Below are 22821 nucleotides of genomic sequence, written 5' to 3'. Positions count from 1 at the left end.
AGCAAAGGTTGCCGTGGCGCAGTGGATATGGTGTCTGCCTACCTGGCAACCAGGGCGCCACGGGTTCAGTCCTAACGGTTGGAGCGTTCTTGATTTCCCCCAAGTACTGGTACTACCCAGGATATGACAAACTAAAGTGTTTTCAATAAGCATTATGCTTTCAATGCAATACAGCTTAACCCATTTATGCCTAGTGGACTCTCCCATCCTTCTAAATTGAATCAATTTATTTCCAAAATTAGGGATGTTTAGTATATTTATTTCTATATTTAGTACATTTCTTACAGAAATTCTTTAAGCAAACAGCATAGACCCTGATGAGACGCCGCATCATGCGGCGTCTCATCTGGGTCTACGCTGTTTGCCAAGGCCTTTTTTCTAGACGCTAGGCATAAATGGGGTAAATAAAAAGGTTTAAATTTTATCAGAAAAGGTTGTGAAAGGGAAGCTACTATAGAACTAAATTCAAGGCAAAATTATCTCCCTTGCAAATAAAAGCATCTTCCAACTCAACCTCTCTGAAATGAATAGGTTTCAAATAAACTCTGAGGGAAGTAACATAAATAGATGAAACAAGAGATGTGTTTGTCAGAAACACAATGCCCCCTTCTGCGCCGCTTTGAAGCCATGTATTTGACCTTTGACTTTAAAGGATGACCTTGACCATTACCTTTCATCACTCAAAATGTGCAGCTTCATGAGATACACATGCATGCCAAACATCAAGTTGCCATCTGAAGCGACATAGAAGTTATGAGCATTTTTCAAAACCTAAATGCGAAACCTAAATGCAAAGTGTGACGGAAAGACAGACAGACGGACAGTTCTGTCACTAATATATGCCCTCCTTCGGGGGCATAAAAACACTACTATTAGTGCCAACCTTTGCCTTAATGTAAATATTTTTAGGAGGCAATAAGGAAGTTTAAGTCACTGAAACATTATAATTTTCTGATGCAACCCACATTTTATACAAAACAAATTCACAACCCTTATTTTTGCAACAAAACTAAGTATATTTGTTAAACATATATGTGTTAAAGAGTATGCCCTCAATTTGCAGAAAATAGGTGTAATCAAAACATGAAATTGTTAAAGGGACCTTTTCACAGATAGGGACATTTTTTTAAGTGTGTCCTTGAACTTGGTCACGTAAGGGGAGAGGTTGTATGGCGGCCCTGGTAGATCAGTCGACAGCATTTGCCCTGACAGAGATTGTGCCGGGTTCGAGTCTCGGACTGGTTGCACAATTGTCTAACTCTGTGACAAAAGCCTTATAAAATTTCATCCAGAAAAGTTGCAAGACCCTTTGACCTTGACATTTTACCTGCTAACCTCTAAATCTCTAGGGTCTTCCTTTACTACTATAACAACTTGATTAATGGTAAAAGTATTTTATGAATATCGAGTGAAAACTAAATGATGCAAAGATATATTCCCTTGCTGCTTGTAATAATGTGCATAGAACAATCCTTGAAAAAGTTTAAGTGGATAACTGAATGATTTGAAGCAATTTTACCTTACACATGTAACAACCCATACAACTTGTAACGGAAAGTAATCCCTGTAATGCCAAAAGGCTTCCAGTGATTTATTTGGGGCAAATTTGAGGCCAAAATTCAGCCCCATTCTCCTATTCAAAAGGTGTTTATTTTCCCCATGTAATTCCTGATCTATAACAGCTTTATTTAGAAAAAAAGATGACAAAATTTAGAAAAAATGAGGAATTTTTGGTATATACTTCTAACAATTTGTATCTAAAAAAGTTCCATCATGATGTAATTTAGAATTCGTAGCAAAGCATTTTTAAATATTGATAACAAGGTATAACATGTAATAACGCTCAACTGAAAAAATAATTCCCCTTTTTATACAAAATCCCCCCTCAGAAGGGCCCCACTGCCTTATATGTCAAAAACAACAAGACTGGTTTCAAATCTACCATTTTACCTTGCCATCCTTTGAATGGGAAAAGATCAGTTTTAACGGATGACCATATGATCTGAGCAATTTTACTAAGGGCGATTTTCTTTAAAATATGTTCAAATGGAAGGAAAAAATCCTTGTAAGGCAGAAAGAAGGTTTCAAATCTATAACCAGTACCTTACCATCATTCAAATCTACCACGTTACCTTGCCATCATTGGAGTGCAGAAGTTGCTGTATTTCCGGCACGTTAACATAGCACACAGGGTAATACATCATCCTCTGTGGAGGGATGATGTCGGGATCAAACTTGTACATTGACTCCTGCAGGAAACAAGGGACTTGTATCATAAACATATTTAAGACAATATTTTGACACAAAAGTTTTTTTCCTCAATTTTCTTCTACATTTACTCCTGCAGGAAACAAGGGCATTATCACAAACATGTTTAAGACAATATTGTGACTAAAATTTGACTTTTTTCTCAATTTTTGAGATGAGTGGTACACTCATGCTGAAAATTTGGTGCTCAAAAAAGTTTTATTAGTTTTGTGTCTGACTCAAAACTGAGTTTGACAAGGAATATGTACATATTGTTATAGGTGAGATTTTAGATTGTTCGTCAGCTAACCGGCATTTTTCCATACGAAGCTTATCAGTAATGACTATAACATAATCTAATATAGTTTACCTCAAAAATTGAGAATTATTTTGAGTTCTCTTTTTCTAGCATATTCAAAGGTATTCTATAAGTAGAATATAATTCTTGTGGTATATTGTTTAAGCCCCCTTTAAGCTTTTGTTTACAAATAAACCTGCCATCTCTACTTGTTAAAACTGCAAGGAAACATCTCTCCCTGTCAATATCAATTGATTTTGGGTTATTAAATGTCTTAAAAAGTTTCATAACATAATTTTAAGACTAATTTCTACTGTATATCCATCTTGAAATTAAATTTTCATTTCAGCCTCTACAGTATTTATGTGTTTTCTTTGTGTGTATGTTATTATGACTTTGGAGTTCTTAGAAATACGATAAGTACTGCCTTGTTGAGACAATCTCAAATATGGTAATATCATTTATATTCGTCAGCATATAATTTTGTGGCTTTTTAGAAAACAATTATTTCATGGACACATCAAATTGAGGATCTCTGACATTGGAAAGAACGACGACAAATTTGCATTGGTTATTGTGTCTGGGTTAAATTGGTGCATCAGTCAGACCATGAAAATCAATACAATTTAATTTACTGTCTCACAAATAAAAACAGTAAACCAGAAAATGATGAAACAATTTTTTGTTATACAATCTACTGAAGTTAAAAAATAGAAATCTTTTGACTAGTATATTACTTTTTCCAGTTCATTTAAGTTTAAAAAACAACACCATGTATACTGTTGGAAACTATTATTTTGTCACATTAAAGCAGAAATGGTTTGAATTGCAAATGAATTTTATCAGTTTATTTAAAAGATTTGATAATTGAGAGTTATGTCTTAAATTGTTGTTGATATTTTAATGAAAATATTCAGTGTCATGGTCAAATGTAAATGCACGTTGATAACAAGCAATACACCTTCACCGCTTAGATACGTATTTTGACGCATTTGTTGTCCCTTAAAAAGTTAAATTTAATTGAAGACCTTTCTTACTTAATTCAAGTTTTAAAGGCTTCATTTCCAAACCTTAGATACTGATGAGCATGCAGCAAACACAATAAAAACTTAACAGACTGAGAGTTACTCGTAGGCTGTTCTGGTTTAATGCTGTTTTCAAATTGTAGTTTTCCCTTTGCCTCTGAGAGGGAAACGGGAAACTCTCACCATGTGCCTTTTGTTCTCCTCCACCTCCTCGGGTCCCATGGGTTCGTTGCTCTCCTGCAGTGATGTCACATTAATCTTTACGTTCTGTTTCTGACTCCGGGTGATCTGGTTCCACAGCATCAGCTTTGAGCTGTTCCGCTTGCACTTGATGTTCCTCTGGCCTGGCTTAACTGGAAATAGTAGAGCACTAAGTCTTGATGTTTATCTGGCCTGACTTAACTGGAAAACAATAGAGCACTAAGTCTTGATGTTTATCTAGCCTGGCTCAACTGGAAATAGTAGAGCACTAAGTCTTGATGTTTATCTAGCCTGGCTTAACTGGAAATAGTAGAGCACTAAGTCTTGATGTTTATCTAGCCTGGCTTAACTGGAAATAGTAGAGCACTAAGTCTTGATGTTCATCTGGCCTGGCTTAACTGGAAAATAATAGAGCACTAAGTCTTGATGTTTATCTAGCCTGGCTTAACTGGAAATAGTAGAGCACTTGATGTTCATATGGTTTGGTTTAACTGGAAAATAACGAGACATTTAGAAAGGGGACACGTTTTTTTCATTTGAATTTTCGAAAACATCAACTATCAGCATTGGTTTCGAGCTGTTCAACTTGCACTTAATGTTGATAAGGTTAGGCTCAACTGGAAAACAGTAAGCAAGTTTCGAGCTATTCCGCTTGCACTTGATGTCCATTTGGTCTGGGCTTAATATTTATTCAAAATCTTTGTGAAATTTTCTGATTCCCTTAAGTTTTAAATTTGCATTTGCATTTTGAAAAACCAGGGTCCTTATTTATTAAAAATCTTGAGTGAAATTTTGATTCCCTTAAGTTTGTAATTTTCATTTGCATTTTGGAATACCAGGGCCTTAATTATTTATTATATATCTTGAGTGAAATTTTCTCATTCCCTTAAGTTTGTAATTTTCATTTGCCTTTTGGAACGCATCAATTTTCAGCTGTTGATCTTGCAACTAACCTGTCAAGGATTTATAGGAAAATTGCAGGGGCTGTATGCTAGACCATTGTTATGTTTTGAAAATTGAATAACTTTAAATATTGAAAACATCCGCTGAGATGTTGACCTTGCATGTGACTACAAATCACAAGTACCGTAATTTTGGATGAAGTGAAACCTTTTAACACTGGTTGAAGTTCCTTCTTTCTGAGAATGAGTAATACAACCATTAAAGAAATACTATGATAGTGTCATATTGAAGTTGAATTTGTTGATGATTATGATGATGATGATGCTGATGATGATAATACTGGCAATCGCTTCATAAACATGAACAACAACCCTTATTTCTAATTATATTGAGTTACTCTAATTAAATATTGCCATTCCTTCAGATTATTTCATTTTCAAACAAGAGATGTGTTTGTCAGAAACACAATGCCCCCTATTGCGCCGCTTTGAAGCCATATATTTGACTTTGACCTTGAAGGATGACCTTGACCTTTCACCACTCAAAATGTGCAGCTCCATGAGATATACATGCATGCCAAATATCAAGTTGCTATCTTCAATAATGCAGAAGTTATTGCAAATTTTTTACGAAGGTTCAAGTTTTGGGACACACACATACAATGAATGAATGAATGAATGACAGACAGACAGACAGGCCAAAAACAATATGCCCCCGATCTTTCGATCCGGGGGCATAAAAATCTCATAGTGATAAACCCAGTAAAACACGAGGAAGAGTTCCATGAGAATCTTATTTGAACATTCACCCAATGTACCAAAAATAAATAAAATAATAAAACAACAACAACATAAACAAACAAACAAATCATAACTGCTTTAAAATATAACCCTAATTCCCATAACCCCTAACACAGTTATCAAGAGTGAGCAGGTGTTAAAACAAGAGCACCGCCTTGCAGGTGCAGACCGCTCATCTATTTTTCTTTTTAAAGGTGTAGGGACCTATCTCAATTTCAATCACAAAGGAGGGAGGGGTGGAGTGGAGAGGGGTGTATAGTGTTGGGGTGTGGTCATTTATCACATTATCTTCCAAAAATGCAAAAAAAATTAAAAAAAAATTGAGGGGGGGATTCTTGGGTGGGATGGTTGGACGGTTTTTCAAAAATAAAATAGTAAAAATAAATATTTGTGTTTTTTAACAATGTTTGAAAAAAAAATAGATGTGTTTGTCAGAAACACAATGCCCCCTATTGCGCCGCTTTGTTTTTTTTTTTCACCTTTGACCTTGAAGGATGACCTTGACCTTGAACTTCCACAACTAAAAATGTGCAGCTTTGTGAGAACGCCGCTTTGAAATATTTTTTTTGGACCTGTGACCTTGAAGGATGACCTTGACCTTGAAGGATGACCTTGACCTTGAACTTCCACCACTCAAAATGTTCAGCTTCATGATAACGCCGCTTTGATTTTTTTTTTGACCTTTGACCTTGAAGGATGGCCTTGACCTTGAAGAATGACCTTGACCTTAAACTTCCAACACTCAAAATGTGCAGCTTCATGAGAAAGCCGCTTTGAAATTTTTTAATTTTTTTTGACCTTTGACCTTTGAAATAATTTTTTATTTTTTTTTTACCTTGAAGAATGATCTTGACCTTGAACTTCCACCACTCAAAATGTTCAGCTCCATGATAACGCCGCTTTGAATTTTTAATTATTTTTTTTGACCTTTGACCTTGAAGGATGACCTTGACCTTGAAGGATGACCTTGACCTTGAACTTCCACCACTCAAAATGTGCAGCTTCATGAGAATGCCGCTTTGAAATTTTTATATATTTTTTTTGACCTTGACCTTGAACTTCCACCACTCAAAATGTGGAGCTTCATGAGATACACATGCATGCCAAATATCAAGTTGCTATCTTCAATATTAAAAAAAATATGGCTAATATTAAAGTTTTCAGACGGACAAACGCCATATATTTGACATTTGACCTTGTAGGATGACCTTGACCTTCACCTTTCACCACTCAAAATGTTCAGCTCAATGAGATACACATCAATGCCAAATATCAAGTTGCTATCTTCAATAGTGAAAAAGTTATGGCCAATGTTAAAGTTTTCGGACAGAGAGACACTATAAATTTGACCTTGAAGGATGACCTTGACCTTTCACCACTCAAAATGTGCAGCTCCATGAGATACACAAGCATGCCAAATATCAAGTTGCTATCTTCAAAAGTGAAAAAGTCATGGCCAATGTTAAAGTTTTTTCGGGCGGACGGACAGACTGACTGACATACTGACGGACAGTTCAACTGCTATAAGCCACCCTACCGGGGGCATAATTTTTTTTGGGGGGTGGGGGGGGGGGGTATAGTGTGAGGGTGAAGTGGTCATTTATTAGATGATCTTTAATTAAAAAAAAAAATAATGGGGGAGATTCGGGGGGCGTGGGGGATGGTTTGGGTGGAGTCTATTGTGGTATGTCAGGTAAGAGCTGTTTTGTCTAAGTATCAATCGAATCTAATCATAAATAAAGAAGTTATGGCAATTTTAGCAAAATTTAATAATTTGACCTTGAGAGTCACGATCATTCAAAGGTCAAGGTAAAATTCAACTTGCCAGGTACAGTACCCTCATGATAGCATGAAAGGATTTGAAGTTTAAAAGCAATAGCCTTGATACTGTAGAAGTAAAGTGAACCTAAACACAAAATGTAACCATATATTCAAAGTTACTAAGTAAAAAAAGGGCCATTATTCCGTAAAAATGACAACCAGAGTTATGCAACTTGTCCTTTACTGTCCCCTTATAATAGTTTGCGAGTGTTCCAAGTATGAAAGCAATATCTATGATACTTTAGGGGTAAAGTGGACCAAAACACAAAACTTAACCCAATTTTCAAGTATAAAGGGCCCATAATTCCGTCAAAATGCCAGTCAGAGTTACATAACTTTGCCGGCACAGTCCCCTTACGATAGTTAGTAAGTGTTGCAAGTATGAAAGCAATAGCTTTGATACTTTAGTGAAAAAGTGGACCTAAACACAAAACTTAACAAAAATTTCAATTTTCTAAGTATAAAAAGGGCACATTATTCTGTCAAAATGCCAGTCAGAGTTACATAACTTTGCCTGCACAGTCCCCTTATGATAGTAAGAGTTGCCAGTATGAAAGCAAAAGCTTTGATACTTAAGGAATAAAATGGACCTAAACACAAAACATAGCCAAAATTTTCAATTTTCTAAGTATAAAAAGGCACATAATTCTGTCAAAATGCAAGCCAGAGTTATCTAACTTTGACTGCCCAGTCCCCTCATGATAGTAAGTGTACCAAGTTTGAATGCAATAGCATTGATACTTTATGAGAAAAGTGGACCTAAACAAAAAACTTAACCAGATGCCGACGCCGACGCCGACGCCTGTGTGATGACAATAGCTCATAACTTTTTTTCAAAAAATAGATGAGCTAAAAAAAGTGTTACCTGCAGTTAATTACTGTTGATTATTAATTGTGATCAATGATACACTATAGAAACTTTGTGTCTGTATATAGTGCCAAATCATTACAAGTATAGAAATTTGTTTATATTTCCCATGTGTTTAAATGTTTGGAAACTGTTTATAAAATACATCTTATACAATAAACCAATACAATACATCTTATACAATAAACCAATACAATACATCTTATACAATAAACCAATACAATACATCTTATACAATAAACCAATACAATACATCTTATACAATAAACCAATACAATACATCTTATACAATAAACCAATACAACTTCTAATACAACATGTTATTTCTACTTTTAACTAAAACATCAATATTTAGTTTGACTTCTCAAAATTTCAGACCAGGGCCCATTTGACTCCTGAAATGTTCTCTGCAAAAGACAATCAAAGCGCCGAAGGCACTTAAGTTGTTCGCTGTTGTCGTCCTTGATTAGGATTGTGCGCATTGCACAGGCTAATCTTATTTGACATGCATTAAGCCCCATTTTCCCTGAAAGCAGCCAATATGTACAGATTTCAATGATAAGCACTAGACTGGCCAATGTCATCTTACAAGCTGGTAAATACACTCACTGTAGTGGTATACTCAAGCATTCGTCGTCTGCAGTGCAGACTGGCAGCGGTATTTGTTCCTAGCATAGTGAGTTACGGTTCTTAGCGTAGTTTAGACTTCTAAGCACATACTGATTTGCAAAACAGGCTCTGTAAATTTAGTCGAAAGCTAAGGCTCACAACTCAAAACTTAAGTAACATATAGCAAAAGTGAAGAGGACTATAAAACCAACTGTTCACAAACAGAGACATGCATGTTCAAAAATACAGTTTGTAAGCTAGGGGACTTGATGTTTTCGTGTACATATGATGATGTATGTCATAATAATGATAACCTTTTCTAATTTAATGTCGAAATGGACTATCATTAAAAATTTAACAGCAATCTTGTATCAAAAAATGTTTGTGTCTGAAAAAGGTCCTGTGTAACATAGAAATACGTAAGACAAATTGTTCATAGTAATCCAAAATGTTCACGTATACACTGTTACCAGATCTCTTTTTTTCATAATTTCACAGTTATTTCCCTTGTGAATTTTTATGCTGAAAGTTTGAGGTTCCAAAGTTGGACTTCATAGGTAGCCAGCTTACATTGTTGGAAAACCAGTTTATGAACCTAAAATGTCAATTCCCGCTGACAAAGCCCCATGCAGGGGGTATTTCAGGCATGACTGTGACAGTTGTTGTTTGTTTGGAGATGAAGCCTTAAAACTTGAATCTAATAAGAAAGTCTTAAATTAAATTTAACTTAATAAGGGACTACAAATGCATCAAAGTACATATCTAAGTGGAAAAGGGTTAATTAGGGTTTTAAAATGGTTCCAGTACCCATTAGGGCTTAAATCACTCTACTGCTATAAACACTGTGCAAGTTTGGAAAGAATAAAATGAAAACTGTGTACTTAATCGCGCAAACAAGGAGAATTTTCTCAAATTCAAGGGGAGATTATTGTGTACTTATTTCTCCGATACTGGTCATATTCAATAGGAAATAATTGGATGAAAACTGTGGAATTAATTGCATAAACGAGGGGGATTTCAAAATTTTCTCATATTCAAGGGGAAGTCATTCTGGACTTATTGCTTCGATATTGCTCTTTTTAAAAAGGGTTTGAGTCCTCATTGATACAAAGACACTGTGCAAATTTGCCAAGAATTGGATGAAAATTATGGACTTTATCAGGCCACGACTTTTTTTTAAAGTTGTTAACAAAAATTATTTTGAAAATGGTCCATCGGGCGGTCAAAAAAAAAATTAGAAAAAAAAGTTAATACTAATAACATCAGAACAAAGACAACATATCTTTTATAACCTTAACACAGAGACAAAAATCAAATTATGCAATGAAACACATCTATATCTTCAAATGAAATGAGTCCTAAAAGCACCTTCTGTAACATCAGGCAATTTTAAACACACCATTGCATAACATGCGTTCTTCTCCCATTAAAACGAAAAACTGTGCTTCATTTCCGCAATTCGATGCTCACCATTACGCAATGCGATGCCCTTAGCATAAATCTTATATAAGATAAACTACTCATACACAAATTATGTGTTTGCTCTTACTCGACTTATGAGATTGTCCATGAAAAAAAAATCAAGGTAAATCGATCCCCACGTCGTCGAGGTTATGTTTGTTTAAGTTGTTGTTGTCATGAAAACTTGTTGATTTACAACACAAAACGTCTTATTTAAACTGACGCAAATTAATTTAATCATATATGTCAAGTTCGCTTTTGCTTTAAATTGATAATTTAATCCAAAGATTAATGTAAGCAAGTGTTTTTTTACTGGAATTGAAAACAAGGAGTCAGTTAAAGTCTTCCGAAAATGTGCAGTCTGTGTGAATTGACAGTTTGACGTCATCAAAGGAAAGCCGCTTTCTGTCTGAAGCAATAAAGTGACAAATTTCGCGCCGACAAAATTGGCTTCCTTTGTCTAGCAATCAACATGCCGAACCAATCGTGTGTTTGTTTCTCAATTGCAATCCTCCAATTTAATAATAGCACGTGCATAGCTCCGCCTTCAAATCTTTTGCAGAGAACGGAGGCGGAGCTTAACGGTTAATTGAGCTAGTGTTTTACGCATGTTGAGTTGCGATTTGCCGAAATGACTCGGCCCTAAGCATTGAATCGACAAATACATTTATCAATGATTTTCCGAGTTATACCGATTTGTTCCGATTTCCAAACTTTCAGTACAGTTCCTATAAACTATGTCGGACGTGTTTACAAAATTCCTAAACACATAATAATAGCAGTGTTTTATTGGATTATTAATTTATACTAATTATCAAATTTCAAGGTAATACTTTTTTATCTACTATAATATCGGGTTTGTTAAATATAATTTAACATAAAAAAAATAAATTATATCGTAAATAATAGCAGTGTTTTATTGGATTATTAATTTATACTAATTATCAAATTGCAAGGTAATACTTTTTTATCTACTATAATATCGGGTTTGTTAAATGTAATTTAACATGTTAAACAATATAGTTGCGTCACAGACTCGGAAATAAATTTTGATGGGGTCGACATTTTACTGACGCTGATTTTCCTATTGTCTGTAATTTTTACCCGAAATAAATTTTGAGAAGTGCCCATAAAAGGACTGGTACATAATGTGTCACATTGAAAAATATCCCGATCTCTGCAATATATGTGAACCAATCGTTGATTGTACTTACTTGATTTTATTCGCAACTGTACTCAAACCTGATCGTTTTTTTTCCTCGTTTCGCTCGTTTTTCAGTCGGGAACAAAATATATGTAAAAAAAGCTGAATTTCCGATTTTATTTTTTCCCCCATTTTCCAAAAATTAGGGTCGGCGGTTTTGTTAACCAAGAAATATAAAAGTCGTGGCCTCACATAAAAAAACTGAATTTTCATTTTTTCTCAAATTCAATGGGAGATATTTCTGGACTTATAACTCGATATTGCCCATTTTTAATAGGGTTTGACTCATCATTCAGATAAAGACACTGTGCAAGTTGGGAAATAACTGGATGAAAACTGTGGACTTTATTGCGTAAACAAGCCTTATTTCACAATTTTCTCAAATTCAAGGGGAGATAATTCTGGACTGTTTACTATGATGTAACCCATTTTCAATAGGGTTCGAGTCATCATTAATATAAAGACACTGAACAAGTTTGAAAAGAATCAGATAAACTGTTGACTTTATCGTGTAAACAAGAAAGTCTAATGCACGCAGGTACGGACGGACAGACGACAGAAACCACGCCATGACATAAGCTCTTCCGGCCTTCGGCCAGTAGAGCTAAAAACAATGGCTGACATCGGGTGGATCAGTTTGCTTTATATGGCTATAGTGAAACCTTGTACTCTCTGTAAATTGCAAACTCTTTGTCCAGTCCTGGTGAAAATTGCTTGGAACATTTGTATTAACCCATTTATGCCTAGTGGACTCTCCCATCCTTCTAAATTGGATCAATGTATTTCCAAAATTAGGGATGTCAAGTATATTTATTTCTATATTTAGAATATTTCTTACAGAAATTCATTTAAGCAAACAGAGCAGACCCAGATGAGACGCCGCATCATCCGGCTTCTCATCTAGGTCTACGCTGTTTGCCAGGGCCTTTTTCTAGACGCTAGGCATAAATGGGTTAATGATATCTCAGAATTTTTTTACATGATTACTGTCTGTTGAGAAACCTGACCATAATTGAGCACGGCATTTTGTATTTATAGTGAAAACTCAATAAGTAACATTCATCATATAAATTGCTTAGAACAGTTGTTCAATGATATCTCGGAGGAGTTTACAAATGGTCCAATTCTGTTGAAATACATGGCTGTAATGAAACCTTGAGAACACTAGAAGACATATTTTTTTTTACAAATCATCATGAAACTTACTCAGACATTTGTTCTGACATTATGGCTTTTAAGATTGCTATGGAAACAGCACAACAGCTATTCAGCTTGGGTCTCAGGTGAGTGACCTTGGGTCTCAGGTGAGTGACCTTGGGTCTCAGGTGAGTGACCTTGGGTCTCAGGTGAGTGACCTTGGGCCTTTGACCCACTTGTAAGAGTTATATATAGTGCCATTTGCTAATGTTTCATTATATGAAAACTAAACTAAACAATCAATTCCCTCAGACAAAGTAGCACAAGGTGGAATATTTCAGTCATGACAAGGACAGTTTTGATAAATGTTCAAGTTCTGATTTATCTAATATTTTTATCTGTAAATGCATTTTTTTTTGTGAAAAGTACATTCATTGAAGCTAACTTGGAGGCTGAACTTTTCATTAAAATGGTCCACATTTAAAAATGCTTCCAGTGTGGATACGCATATTATCTTGTTTACTTTAACCATTATATTCTTCTTGATTTATTGATTGAACGCAGCCTTGAGTTTAGATATTTCCTTTTTTATGCCCAAATAAACTAACTGCAAAATTAAGGTGTACCGGTAATCATATGGTTTATTTTACCATACAGCTCGTGTGACAGATTAGATAGGAACTATGCCTACTGGAGTTTGAACCTTTAACCAAACTGAAGTTTTATCTATTATCACTCTTGTTAATGGACTATGGACCAAAGCTAGATGGGTGTGATATATTCATCTATATAATATAGCTTACCAGCAGTAAGAGATACTTAACTATATTAGTTAAATCAAAGGTAAAGAGATCTAAAGCTGTTGTGTTTGCAAATTCATTCTGTAAAATGGCAACCTTTTCACAATCCACCATTGACAAGAGATCTGACATTTTCAAAGACCTCTTATGTTCGACCTGCGAAGACAAGAAACAGGATACCATGGCTGATTTCTACTGCCAATCGTGCTTGAAGTTTTACTGTGGAAAATGTATTTACATGCACAGCCAGTTGTTTACAAAACATGCCACCTTTGGAAAGGAGGCTATGAAAAAATGGCCAGTTGCCAATAAGGTGGAAGATTTTCTTCTGAAATCATGGTGATGTCCATAAAGATGAAAACCTGAAAATGTTCTGTGATGACCACAGTGAGCTTTGCTGCACAAATTGTGCATTCCTGAATCACAGGTATACTTTACTTTACTTCAATTGTAGAAAAAATCACCCTTACATTAAGAAATAAATGTAGGTCTTTAAAAACTTTGTTAAAAATTCTTTGCAAGGAGCTAGAATTATTAGCCAAAGAAATCAATTTGATAATATCAACAAAAGATTTGTTATATCAAGATAACATTGATTTATTAATGTTAAATATTTTTAAACAAGAGTGTCAAACTTCACAAGATAAGCCTGTTTGAAGGTTTTGGACAACTTGATAACTTTACCATTTGAGTGGCAAACTCATATATTTTTCAAAATTAAGCTGCACATATTTGAACTTGACCTAGATATCATCTAGACACAACTTCTGACCAAAGTTCGTGAAGATCGGATGAAAACTACATCAATTAGAGAGCGGACACCATGCTCAATGTTTGAAATGCAGTAAGTGACCTCATAACCTAGTTTTTGACCCGGCATGACCAATATTTGAACTTGACCTAGATATCATTTAGACATAACTTCTGAACAAATTTGGTGAAGATTGGATGAAAACTACTTCAATTAGAGAGCGGACACCATGCTAAATCCTTGAAATGCGCTTAGTGACCCCGTGACCTAGTTTTTGACCCGGCATGATCCATATTCAAACTTGACCAAGATATTGTCTAGATACAACTTATGACCAATTTGGTGAAGATCCGATGAAAACTACTTCAATTAGAGAGCAGACACCATGCTAAATCCTTGAAATGCACTAAGTGATCCTGTGACCTAGTTTTTGACCCAGAATGATCCATATGCCAACTTGACCTAGATATTGTCTAGATACAACTTCTGACAAAGATTGGTGAAGATTGGATGAAAAGCTAATTAAAGGGTGGACACCATGCTAAATCCTTGAAATGCACTAAGTGACCCCCTGACCTAGTTTTTGACCCAGCATGACCCATATTTGAACTTGACCTAGATATTGTCTAGATAAAACTTCTGACCAAGTTTCGTGAAGATTGGATGAAAACTATTTGAATTATAGAGCGAACATAGCCGCAAGCCAAGGGTGCTCTTATAATACGCCCCGTTTTGAAAAACGAGCGTATAAAAAGACTGCAGTTTTTAAACGAAACGGGGTCAATTAAAAAAAAAACTTTCTTCTTGTCCTTAATAAAAAATCTGCACTACTCAAGAACTATTAAACAGTATCACTTGCTGTATTTCCTTGACTTTTTGTTTATGTCCTAAAATTCATCTACACATTTCTGTTAAATCACAATGGGTCCTATTGATTGCGATCAAGATATACATGTATTAACTTGTCAGGACATTCATGAAGATTTGTAGTTTGGCAATCTCAAACATGTTATTTACCTACTTTTTGTTGTTGCATCAAGGATAACATCACTGTATGCTAAAATTTTTCCAAATAATACATTATGACATGTAATTTTTTTCCTCTATGTCGAAAGCATGTAGAGAATTTGGTGCAAAATAGATTTTAATCTAGCATAATTTTAAATTCACAGAAAGGATGTTGTTAAGGGTGGCATGACGAGCAAGGTTGTAAAACTGTTAATGTATGATGTATGATGTCGCGCTACACAAGTGATATTCAATGAAGGTGCAAAAATCTGGACCAAATCGGATTTAGTTTTTAAGTAACCTACTTATCTCACATGTCATGTGCAATCTCCTATACACAAACAGCTGCTTAGCAGAATGAAAATTACAGTAGGGTAAGAGCTTGTTAGCGCTGGTCAAAAATAGCCATGATCTGAAAATCAAGCGTTGCAGCAACACTGATTTGGAAGTTAAGGCACAGTGGCGCCACTGCCCTAAAACCGCCTGTGAAAAGCCTGACCATGCTAATGGATTGCTGGACTTAACTACATACACTGTCTCATTCTGATTTTTACAAATTATTTTGAAACTCTCAAGATAAAAGCTTTCAAAAAAGATGAATTTTAGTATATTATTTAGACAATAACACATGACAGAGCTGGGCCGGACATCTATAATCGGCCCGCTGCCAACATAACGGCCCGAGTGCCTTTGGCCCGAGGGCCATTATTCGGCAAGGGCCGATTGTAGACGCCCGGCCCAGCACTGTCGTGTGTTATTGTTTATATCACATATCATACTATTTTGGTCCTTCACGAAAATTTATACAGAAACAGCTTTCCGTACTTTTATTTTCATTCAATTGATTACGCAGTTTATGACGTACCTCATGTGACGTCATTTCAATGACCAAACTACCTAGTCTAGGTCCTAGACTCTCTAAATTGTGGGACAACAACAAATCGGACTTGAAGTGTTTTATTTTACAGTTAAATATTTTGTTAAGCATCCAACGATTAGTGTGTGTGTTTACGATAGTTTAATATAATATTATGAATGTGAATAACAGTGTTGGGATATAAAACTGGAATGAAACTGGTGAGACTGCATTTTCGATTTCGTTAAAATGTTGACTCGAATAGCCCAACGCGATGTTCTGTTGAACAATTGATGGATTATGCCTAAATTTAAGATAAGCGTCAGTGAATGGTTCTTTAACTGTTTGAAGGAAATCGATGTTGAATTAAAAGGGTAATTTCTTTTATGAATACGTCCTTTCTTTGTCAGTCGATCAAAGAATGTCTATCCTCAAAGAATTGCCTGCTTACATCCAGTCCTTTTAAATGGAAAAGATGGATGGCGATGAAGAAATGTGTCCAGAATTTACTTTGTCATGGAAGCAAATTAAATTTTACGAAATAAACATGGTTATGACACAACTTCGGTGAGTAGAACAATAACCAGTAGATGATGATTTACTTCTTTATGGCTCAGACTGAATGTGGACGCCATATTGTTCAGTATTAGCCGCGCGATCCCATTCTTTTCTGATATGAAAAATCGGCCCTAAGGCTGATATGATTTATATCGGCCCACCGGATATGAATAACGGCCCGCTCGCGACGTCATTTTGTTACTATTTATAGTAACTATATGTGATATATGTTTTTAACCTGTTTTTGTCCTTTTCTTTCAGACAATGCCAAAAGGTTACTCTTATATCTGACAAAATAAAAAGTCAGTCCTCAGAACTTAAAAAACTGTCAGAAACTATACAAACTATTCTTGAAGAAATAAAGAAACTTCAAGACAACCACGAAGCTAGCATGCGGTCTGTGCAAAGTTCATATGATGAGCAGTTACACTCAATAAAGGAAACTGGCCAAAAAATAAATGCAGCTTTAGACATGATTGAACAGAAGACACAGACGGAAATGAGAGATACTCTAACTAAACTGCAGGCCTCTACCAAAAGTGATCTTGACAACTGCATGAAGCTTAGGGATGAATTGAAACAACTTCGAGTGCCATACATGACATTAGTGATAAAAGCAAGCTGGAACTATCCTTTATAGCCACCCAGAAATGTGAAGACATAATAGAACAAACTGAAACCTTTCTGAAGAAGAACTCTGTCAAGGTTAAAATTTCAATAACAGTCCAGCCCAACAGTGAAATTGTTCAGTACTTGTCAACACTGCCAGGTCTTGGGAGGATTGAACACAGTATCCAGACATTGATGGTAAAAGAGAATCCAAATAAGTTGTTCACTGTCCAGGAGAAGTCTGCACATAATGTGAAAATATCAAGTGATTTATTCCCATGCAGGATTGTATCCATCTGCGTTCTCCCAGACAGACAGGTCCTGAATGCAGACGGGTATAATAAGAAAGTCAAGCTGCTTCAACCAGCAGTACCAGGAGGTGAGTCATTGGCCTGTAAAAGCCTATCCACTGGACATGTGTTCCATCACACCCAGTGAGGTGGCTGTGACTGTGGATGATAACGAAAACACACATGAGGTCCAGTTTATCACAGTCAAACATGCAGCTTGTGACAGGAAAAAAGCTTCAGTTACAACATCCATGTGTTGGAATTGCCTGCCACCAGGGAGACCTGTATATAACGTCTGGTACTGCACTGTGCAAGTACACAATGAGTGGGAAACAAGTCAGCAAGATGTATGAGAATACATCAGGTTCTTTCACAGGTTAGAATCAAAGTTAATTAATCTTGATATGATTAGGAATATGTTTAATAACAAGAGGGTCAAGATGGCCCTAGTTTACTCACCTAAGAGGAGTCGGTTCATTCAATCTTTACCAAATGTCAAACTTGACCTAGATATTGTCCAAACAAACATCCTGGTCAAGTTTCATCATTATTTCATCTGCCAGTCATGATCAATGTACCTATGAAGTTTCATGATCCTAGGCGTAAGCATTCTTGAGTTATCATCCGGAAACCATTTTTCTAAGTTGAGTCACCGTGACATCGACAGCCATTGTGTGAATATGTTTTTTGGCACTGTGACCTTGACCTAGTGACCTGATAATCAATAGGGGTCATCTCGAGTCATGATCAATATACCTATGAAGTTTCATGAACCTAGGCATAAGCTTTCTTGAGTTATCATCCAGAAACAATTTTACTATTTCAGATCACCGTGACCTTGACCTTTGACCTAGTGACCTGAAAATCAATAGGGGTCATCTGCGAGTCATGATCATTGTACCTATAAAGTTTCATGATACAAGGCATAAACCTTCTTGAGTTATCATCCAGAAACCATTTTACTATTTCAGGTCATCGTGACCTTGACCTTTGACTTAGTGACCTGAAAATCAATAGGGTTCATCTACAAGTTATGATCAATGTACCTATGAAGTTTCATGATCCTAGGCATAAGCGTTCATGAGTTATCATCTGGAAACCATTTTACTATTTCGGGTCACCGTGACCTTGACCTTTGACATTGTGACCTGAAAATCAATAGGGGTCATCTGCGAGTCATGATCAATGTACCTATGAAGTTTCATGATCTTAGGCCTAAGTGTTCATGAGTTATCATCCGGAAACCATTCTACTATTTCGGGTCATCGTGACCTTGACCTTTGACCTAGTGACCTGAAAATCAATAGGGGTTATCTCGAGTCATGATCAATGTATCTATGAAGTTTCATGATCCTAGGCATAATTTAAGCGTTCTTGAGTTATCATCCAGAAACCATTTTACTGCCTTGGGTCACCGTTACCTTGACCTTTGACCTAGTGACCTGAAAATCAATAGGGGTCATCTGCGAGTCATGATCAATGTATCTATGAAGTTTCATGATCCTAGGCATAAGCTTTCTTGAGTTATCATCCCGAAACCATTTTACTATTTCGGGTCATTGTGACCTTGACCTTTGACCTAGTGACCTGAAAATCAATAGGGGTCATCTGCGAGTCATGATCAATGTACCTATGAAGTTTCATGATCCTTGGCATAAGCGCTCTTGAGTTATCATCCAGAAACCATCTAGTTGACGGACGGACCGACACGAGCAAAACAATATACATCCTGTTCTTCGAAAGGGGGGGGGCATAATGAGAAAACTGCCCCCCTCCCAGCAGCCATGTTATTCAACTGACCGGAACCATCTTTGAACTCAACTCTCGTATCAAGGAAACAAATGTTCTGAGCAAATTTCATGAAAATTGGGCCAAAAATGTGACTTCTACTGTGTTCACGTTTTCACTATATACATATAGAGAAAAATGCCCCGCCCACTGGCGGCCATGTTTTTTCACCGATCCCGACCATTTTCAAACTCGTCGGAGATATCAATAAAACCAATGTTTTGACCGGCTTTCATGATGATTGGGCAAAACTTGTGACTTTTAGAGTGTTTACAAGGTTTCTCGATAGCCAATTAGGGAAAACTGCCACTATATACATATAGAGAAAAAAATGCCCCGCCCACTGGCGGCCATGTTTTTTCACCGATCTCGACCATTTTCGAACTCGTCCAAGACATCAATTGAACCAATGTTTTGACCAACTTTCATGATAATTGGGCAAAAATTGTGACTTCTAGAGTGTTTACAAGGTTTCTCTATAGCCAAATTAGGAAAACAGCCCCGCCCACTGGCGACATGTTTTTCAACGGATCGGCACCACTTTTGAACTCAACCAAGATATCATTAAGACAAACATTTTGACACAGTTACATGATGATTGGGCATGAAATGTGACTTCAACAGTGTTTACAAGGTTTTTCTTTTTTTTGACCTAGTGACCTAGTTTTTGATCCGGCACAACCCAAGTTCGATCTCAGCCGAGATTTCATTGGGACAAAGCTCCTGACCAAGTTTCAAGAAGATGGGACAACAAATGTGGACTCTAGAGTGTTTACGAGCAAATGTTAACCGACGGACAGACGGACATACGACGGACAAAGAACGGTCACAAAAGCTCACCTGAGCAATGAGCTAAAAAGATTAATAATGTTCTATCAGTTTATTATTTCAGTCGCAGTTAAGAAAGTATCTCAATACTCGAGCAGAACGTCCTGCAACACATAAATATTTAATATCATTGGATTTTATACAGATATTAATAATTTGTTGTATCTGGTATTTAACAACACATTATTAATACAGTTTAAATGAAATTTGTTATTATTTTCTATACATATAATTCAATAATTTGATGTTACTCTGTTTTGCAGTATGGAAGTGTACTATGAGTCCCACAGGGGACAAGCTGTACCTCACAAACTTCTCCCAGTGCAAGCTCCTCACCCTAGCCAGAGATGGAACACTCCTGGCCACATTCACTGACTCAGAACTGCAGCACCCAGATGGTCTACATGTGACCCCTGCAGGCCAGGTGCTGGTCTGTGGAGTCTTGTCCAACACTATACTACAGGTGAACTGTATGGGGAGGGACAAGCTGGCCACTCTGGCTACACGGGATGATAAAATGGTGTACCCACAGTCAGTCTGTTACAACAGACACACTGCCTCAATCATGGTGGGTCTTGATTGGTACCACTATCCTGTTGTTATATAATGGATTTTTATATGTTTCTCAATTTATTATTCAGATTATTTGAATTGCCATGAGATTGTGTTGTGCGTTAGAACATTGCGTTATGATTTTACATCAATGTTAATGTTATTGCAGGTGCATCTATTTTGTGAACAAATAATGTCATTAGTTCAAAGAATGTAAAGTGTTTTTGTATGTATTATTGTGTTATATCTGTAACAATGTTTGCGTATTTCTCTTTGACTTAATAAGTTGACAAGCTGCTTTTCAAAATACAAGAACAACTTAAGTTAAGCAAATAATTTTTTTCACAAAAGATTGAAATCACATTGGATCTAAATTTAGGCTGTCATTTTTATAACTAACCTTACAAATGTATTGAAGATTACATGAATTTTTTTTTATCTTTGGGTTTGAAGTATGATGAATAGTTTTGTTTCCATCAGTAAAAAGTTGAAAAACATATTTCGTTGTAATTTATAATGACATTTTTCAGCATATCTGTCTCACCCGAGTATACAGAACCTATTTTATCAAGTGTATACATGTAAAACAGTAACAACAGTTTAACACTTCACTTTTATAATCAGTACAATTTGCATGTGCCCTTTTATATTTCCAAGTGCATTTCACCCCCTTGGTGCAAAAAGGTACCAATGAAATTAGAAGGCACATGGTACCTTTTTGCGCCAATGTTGTGATTTATACTTGGAGGCTGTGTTCTCCTATATGACAATTATTATTATTATATTGCATTCTGTCAACTAGTATAGATTATAGCATATTGTTGTTTCTTACTGCACCCTTCCTAGATAAACTTATAAAAATTCATTCAAATTGCTTTTATAATGGACATTCAAACATATAAAACTAAGGAATTTTACATAAGCCCACGTTTCTGAAGTGCACTTTTAAACTCTCTTTCAGTGCACTACAATCTATCTTAACTGTATGATTCTACACCCACATTACTTGAGGTGATATATCATCAAATTGTATCTGTGGCCATTCTCCTACTTCCTCTGATTCAAGAAGGGTAGTTCCAATACAAACCAGTAAACAAACTTAGGCTTGATTGGTCATTGTCAGCTCGGGTACTACTTACATGTACCTAGGTACACTTAAGAATACTTACATGTACCCCGGGTACGGTAGATATACTTAAACGTACCCGGGAATTTTAACGCTAAATCGGCTTTTTTAAAAATTAATTCTGTTCATATTTATGTCAATTTTCTGTCACATGGCCTCTATATTATCGAAACTCATACTAAAAAGCATGTTGATGCATTTTTTTTTAAAGAAGTTTGTTTGATAATTACGGTAATCTGTAGCGCATTTTACAGCAAAGTATGTTTAAGTATATTTACCGTACCAGGGGTACATGTACATTTGTAAGTATACTTAAGAGTTCCCGAAGTACATGTTAGTAGTACCCGAGCCGACAATGACCAATCAAGCTCAACTTAGCCAGGAAAAGAACAAGTAAATTATCTGACCACTGTGATAGGACTAAAAATGGTTATACGTCCAAACAAACAACCTTAAATGATTATGAGATAGAGACAGTTTATTTGACTGTCCCAGTTAACCCATTTATGCCTAGCGTCTAGAAAAAAGGCCTTGGCAAACAGCATTGACCCAGATGAGACGCCACATGATGTGGCGTCTCATCAGGGTCTGCGCTGTTTGCTTGAAGGAATTTCTGTAAGAAATATTCTAAATATAGAAATAAATATACTAGACATCCCTAATTTCGAAAATTAAATTGATCCAATTTAGAAGGATGGGAGAGTCCACTAGGGATAAATGGGTTAACAGCTCGCCCCAAATTGATATAGTGGACCTCACCCTGCCTAATACGGAAGTCAATGGTCTGGTATATCTTTGCCGAGGGCTGAGCAGTTGGGTCAAAGCCGAATCTGTTCCATTGGCCACGCCATGGTCCATCCAACCAATAGAAACACAGCGCTGGCAGAAATACCTGCAATTACAGAAACGCCTGTATTTTGAGAAATATTGGCTATTTAGTGTTTATTATGCTGAGGCAGTTTTCTCAAACTGTTTCATTTAAAATTTGAAAAAAAATAGAATTGGCTTGCAGGAACAAATCAATTAATATTTTAATTTAATGATTTGATAACACTATTTAATGAGTTTCATGTAGTGTGTT

At 36.0% G+C, this 22821-nt stretch overlaps 2 protein-coding genes across 3 annotated transcripts in view; one reads left to right on the top strand and one right to left on the bottom strand.

Annotated features, from left to right (window-relative positions):
• The window catches only part of LOC127837494 (general transcription factor 3C polypeptide 5-like), a 62921-nt gene that overhangs the window by 18300 nt on the left and 21800 nt on the right, over positions 1-22821 (bottom strand). Inside the window, exons 9-11 of the mRNA XM_052364633.1 lie at positions 22500-22632; positions 3754-3923; positions 2133-2249 (exon numbers count right to left, since the gene is read on the bottom strand). Of these exons, the coding sequence (XP_052220593.1) occupies positions 2133-2249; positions 3754-3923; positions 22500-22632 (420 nt within the window). The remainder of the gene's footprint in view (positions 1-2132; positions 2250-3753; positions 3924-22499; positions 22633-22821) is intronic.
• LOC127837496 (uncharacterized) lies at positions 13305-20843 on the top strand. Of its 2 annotated transcripts, XM_052364640.1 has the most exons (4): positions 13305-13801; positions 14122-14218; positions 16809-17822; positions 20326-20843. In XM_052364640.1, exons 3-4 carry the CDS (start codon positions 17612-17614, stop codon positions 20667-20669), a joined length of 555 nt encoding a protein of 184 aa, XP_052220600.1. In that variant the 5' UTR covers positions 13305-13801; positions 14122-14218; positions 16809-17611; the 3' UTR covers positions 20670-20843. The 2 variants fall into 2 exon arrangements, with proteins under 2 accessions (XP_052220600.1, XP_052220599.1); XM_052364639.1 differs by lacking the exon at positions 14122-14218.

This window comes from Dreissena polymorpha, chromosome 7, assembly GCF_020536995.1.
Source record: "Dreissena polymorpha isolate Duluth1 chromosome 7, UMN_Dpol_1.0, whole genome shotgun sequence".
Classification (NCBI taxonomy): Eukaryota; Metazoa; Mollusca; class Bivalvia; order Myida; family Dreissenidae; genus Dreissena; species Dreissena polymorpha.
The sequence above is the reverse complement of the archived record's forward strand: the minus strand, read 5'-3'. Positions and strand labels throughout refer to the sequence as shown.

Excerpts from the sequence above, each read along its gene's own strand:
- LOC127837496 (XM_052364639.1), top strand. The coding sequence starts at position 17,612 with ATGATAACGAAAACACACATGAGGTCCAGTTTATCACAGTCAAACATG. Across the intron at positions 17,823-20,325 it reads TACATCAGGTTCTTTCACAG|TATGGAAGTGTACTATGAGT; the intron begins GTTAGAATCAAA and ends TCTGTTTTGCAG.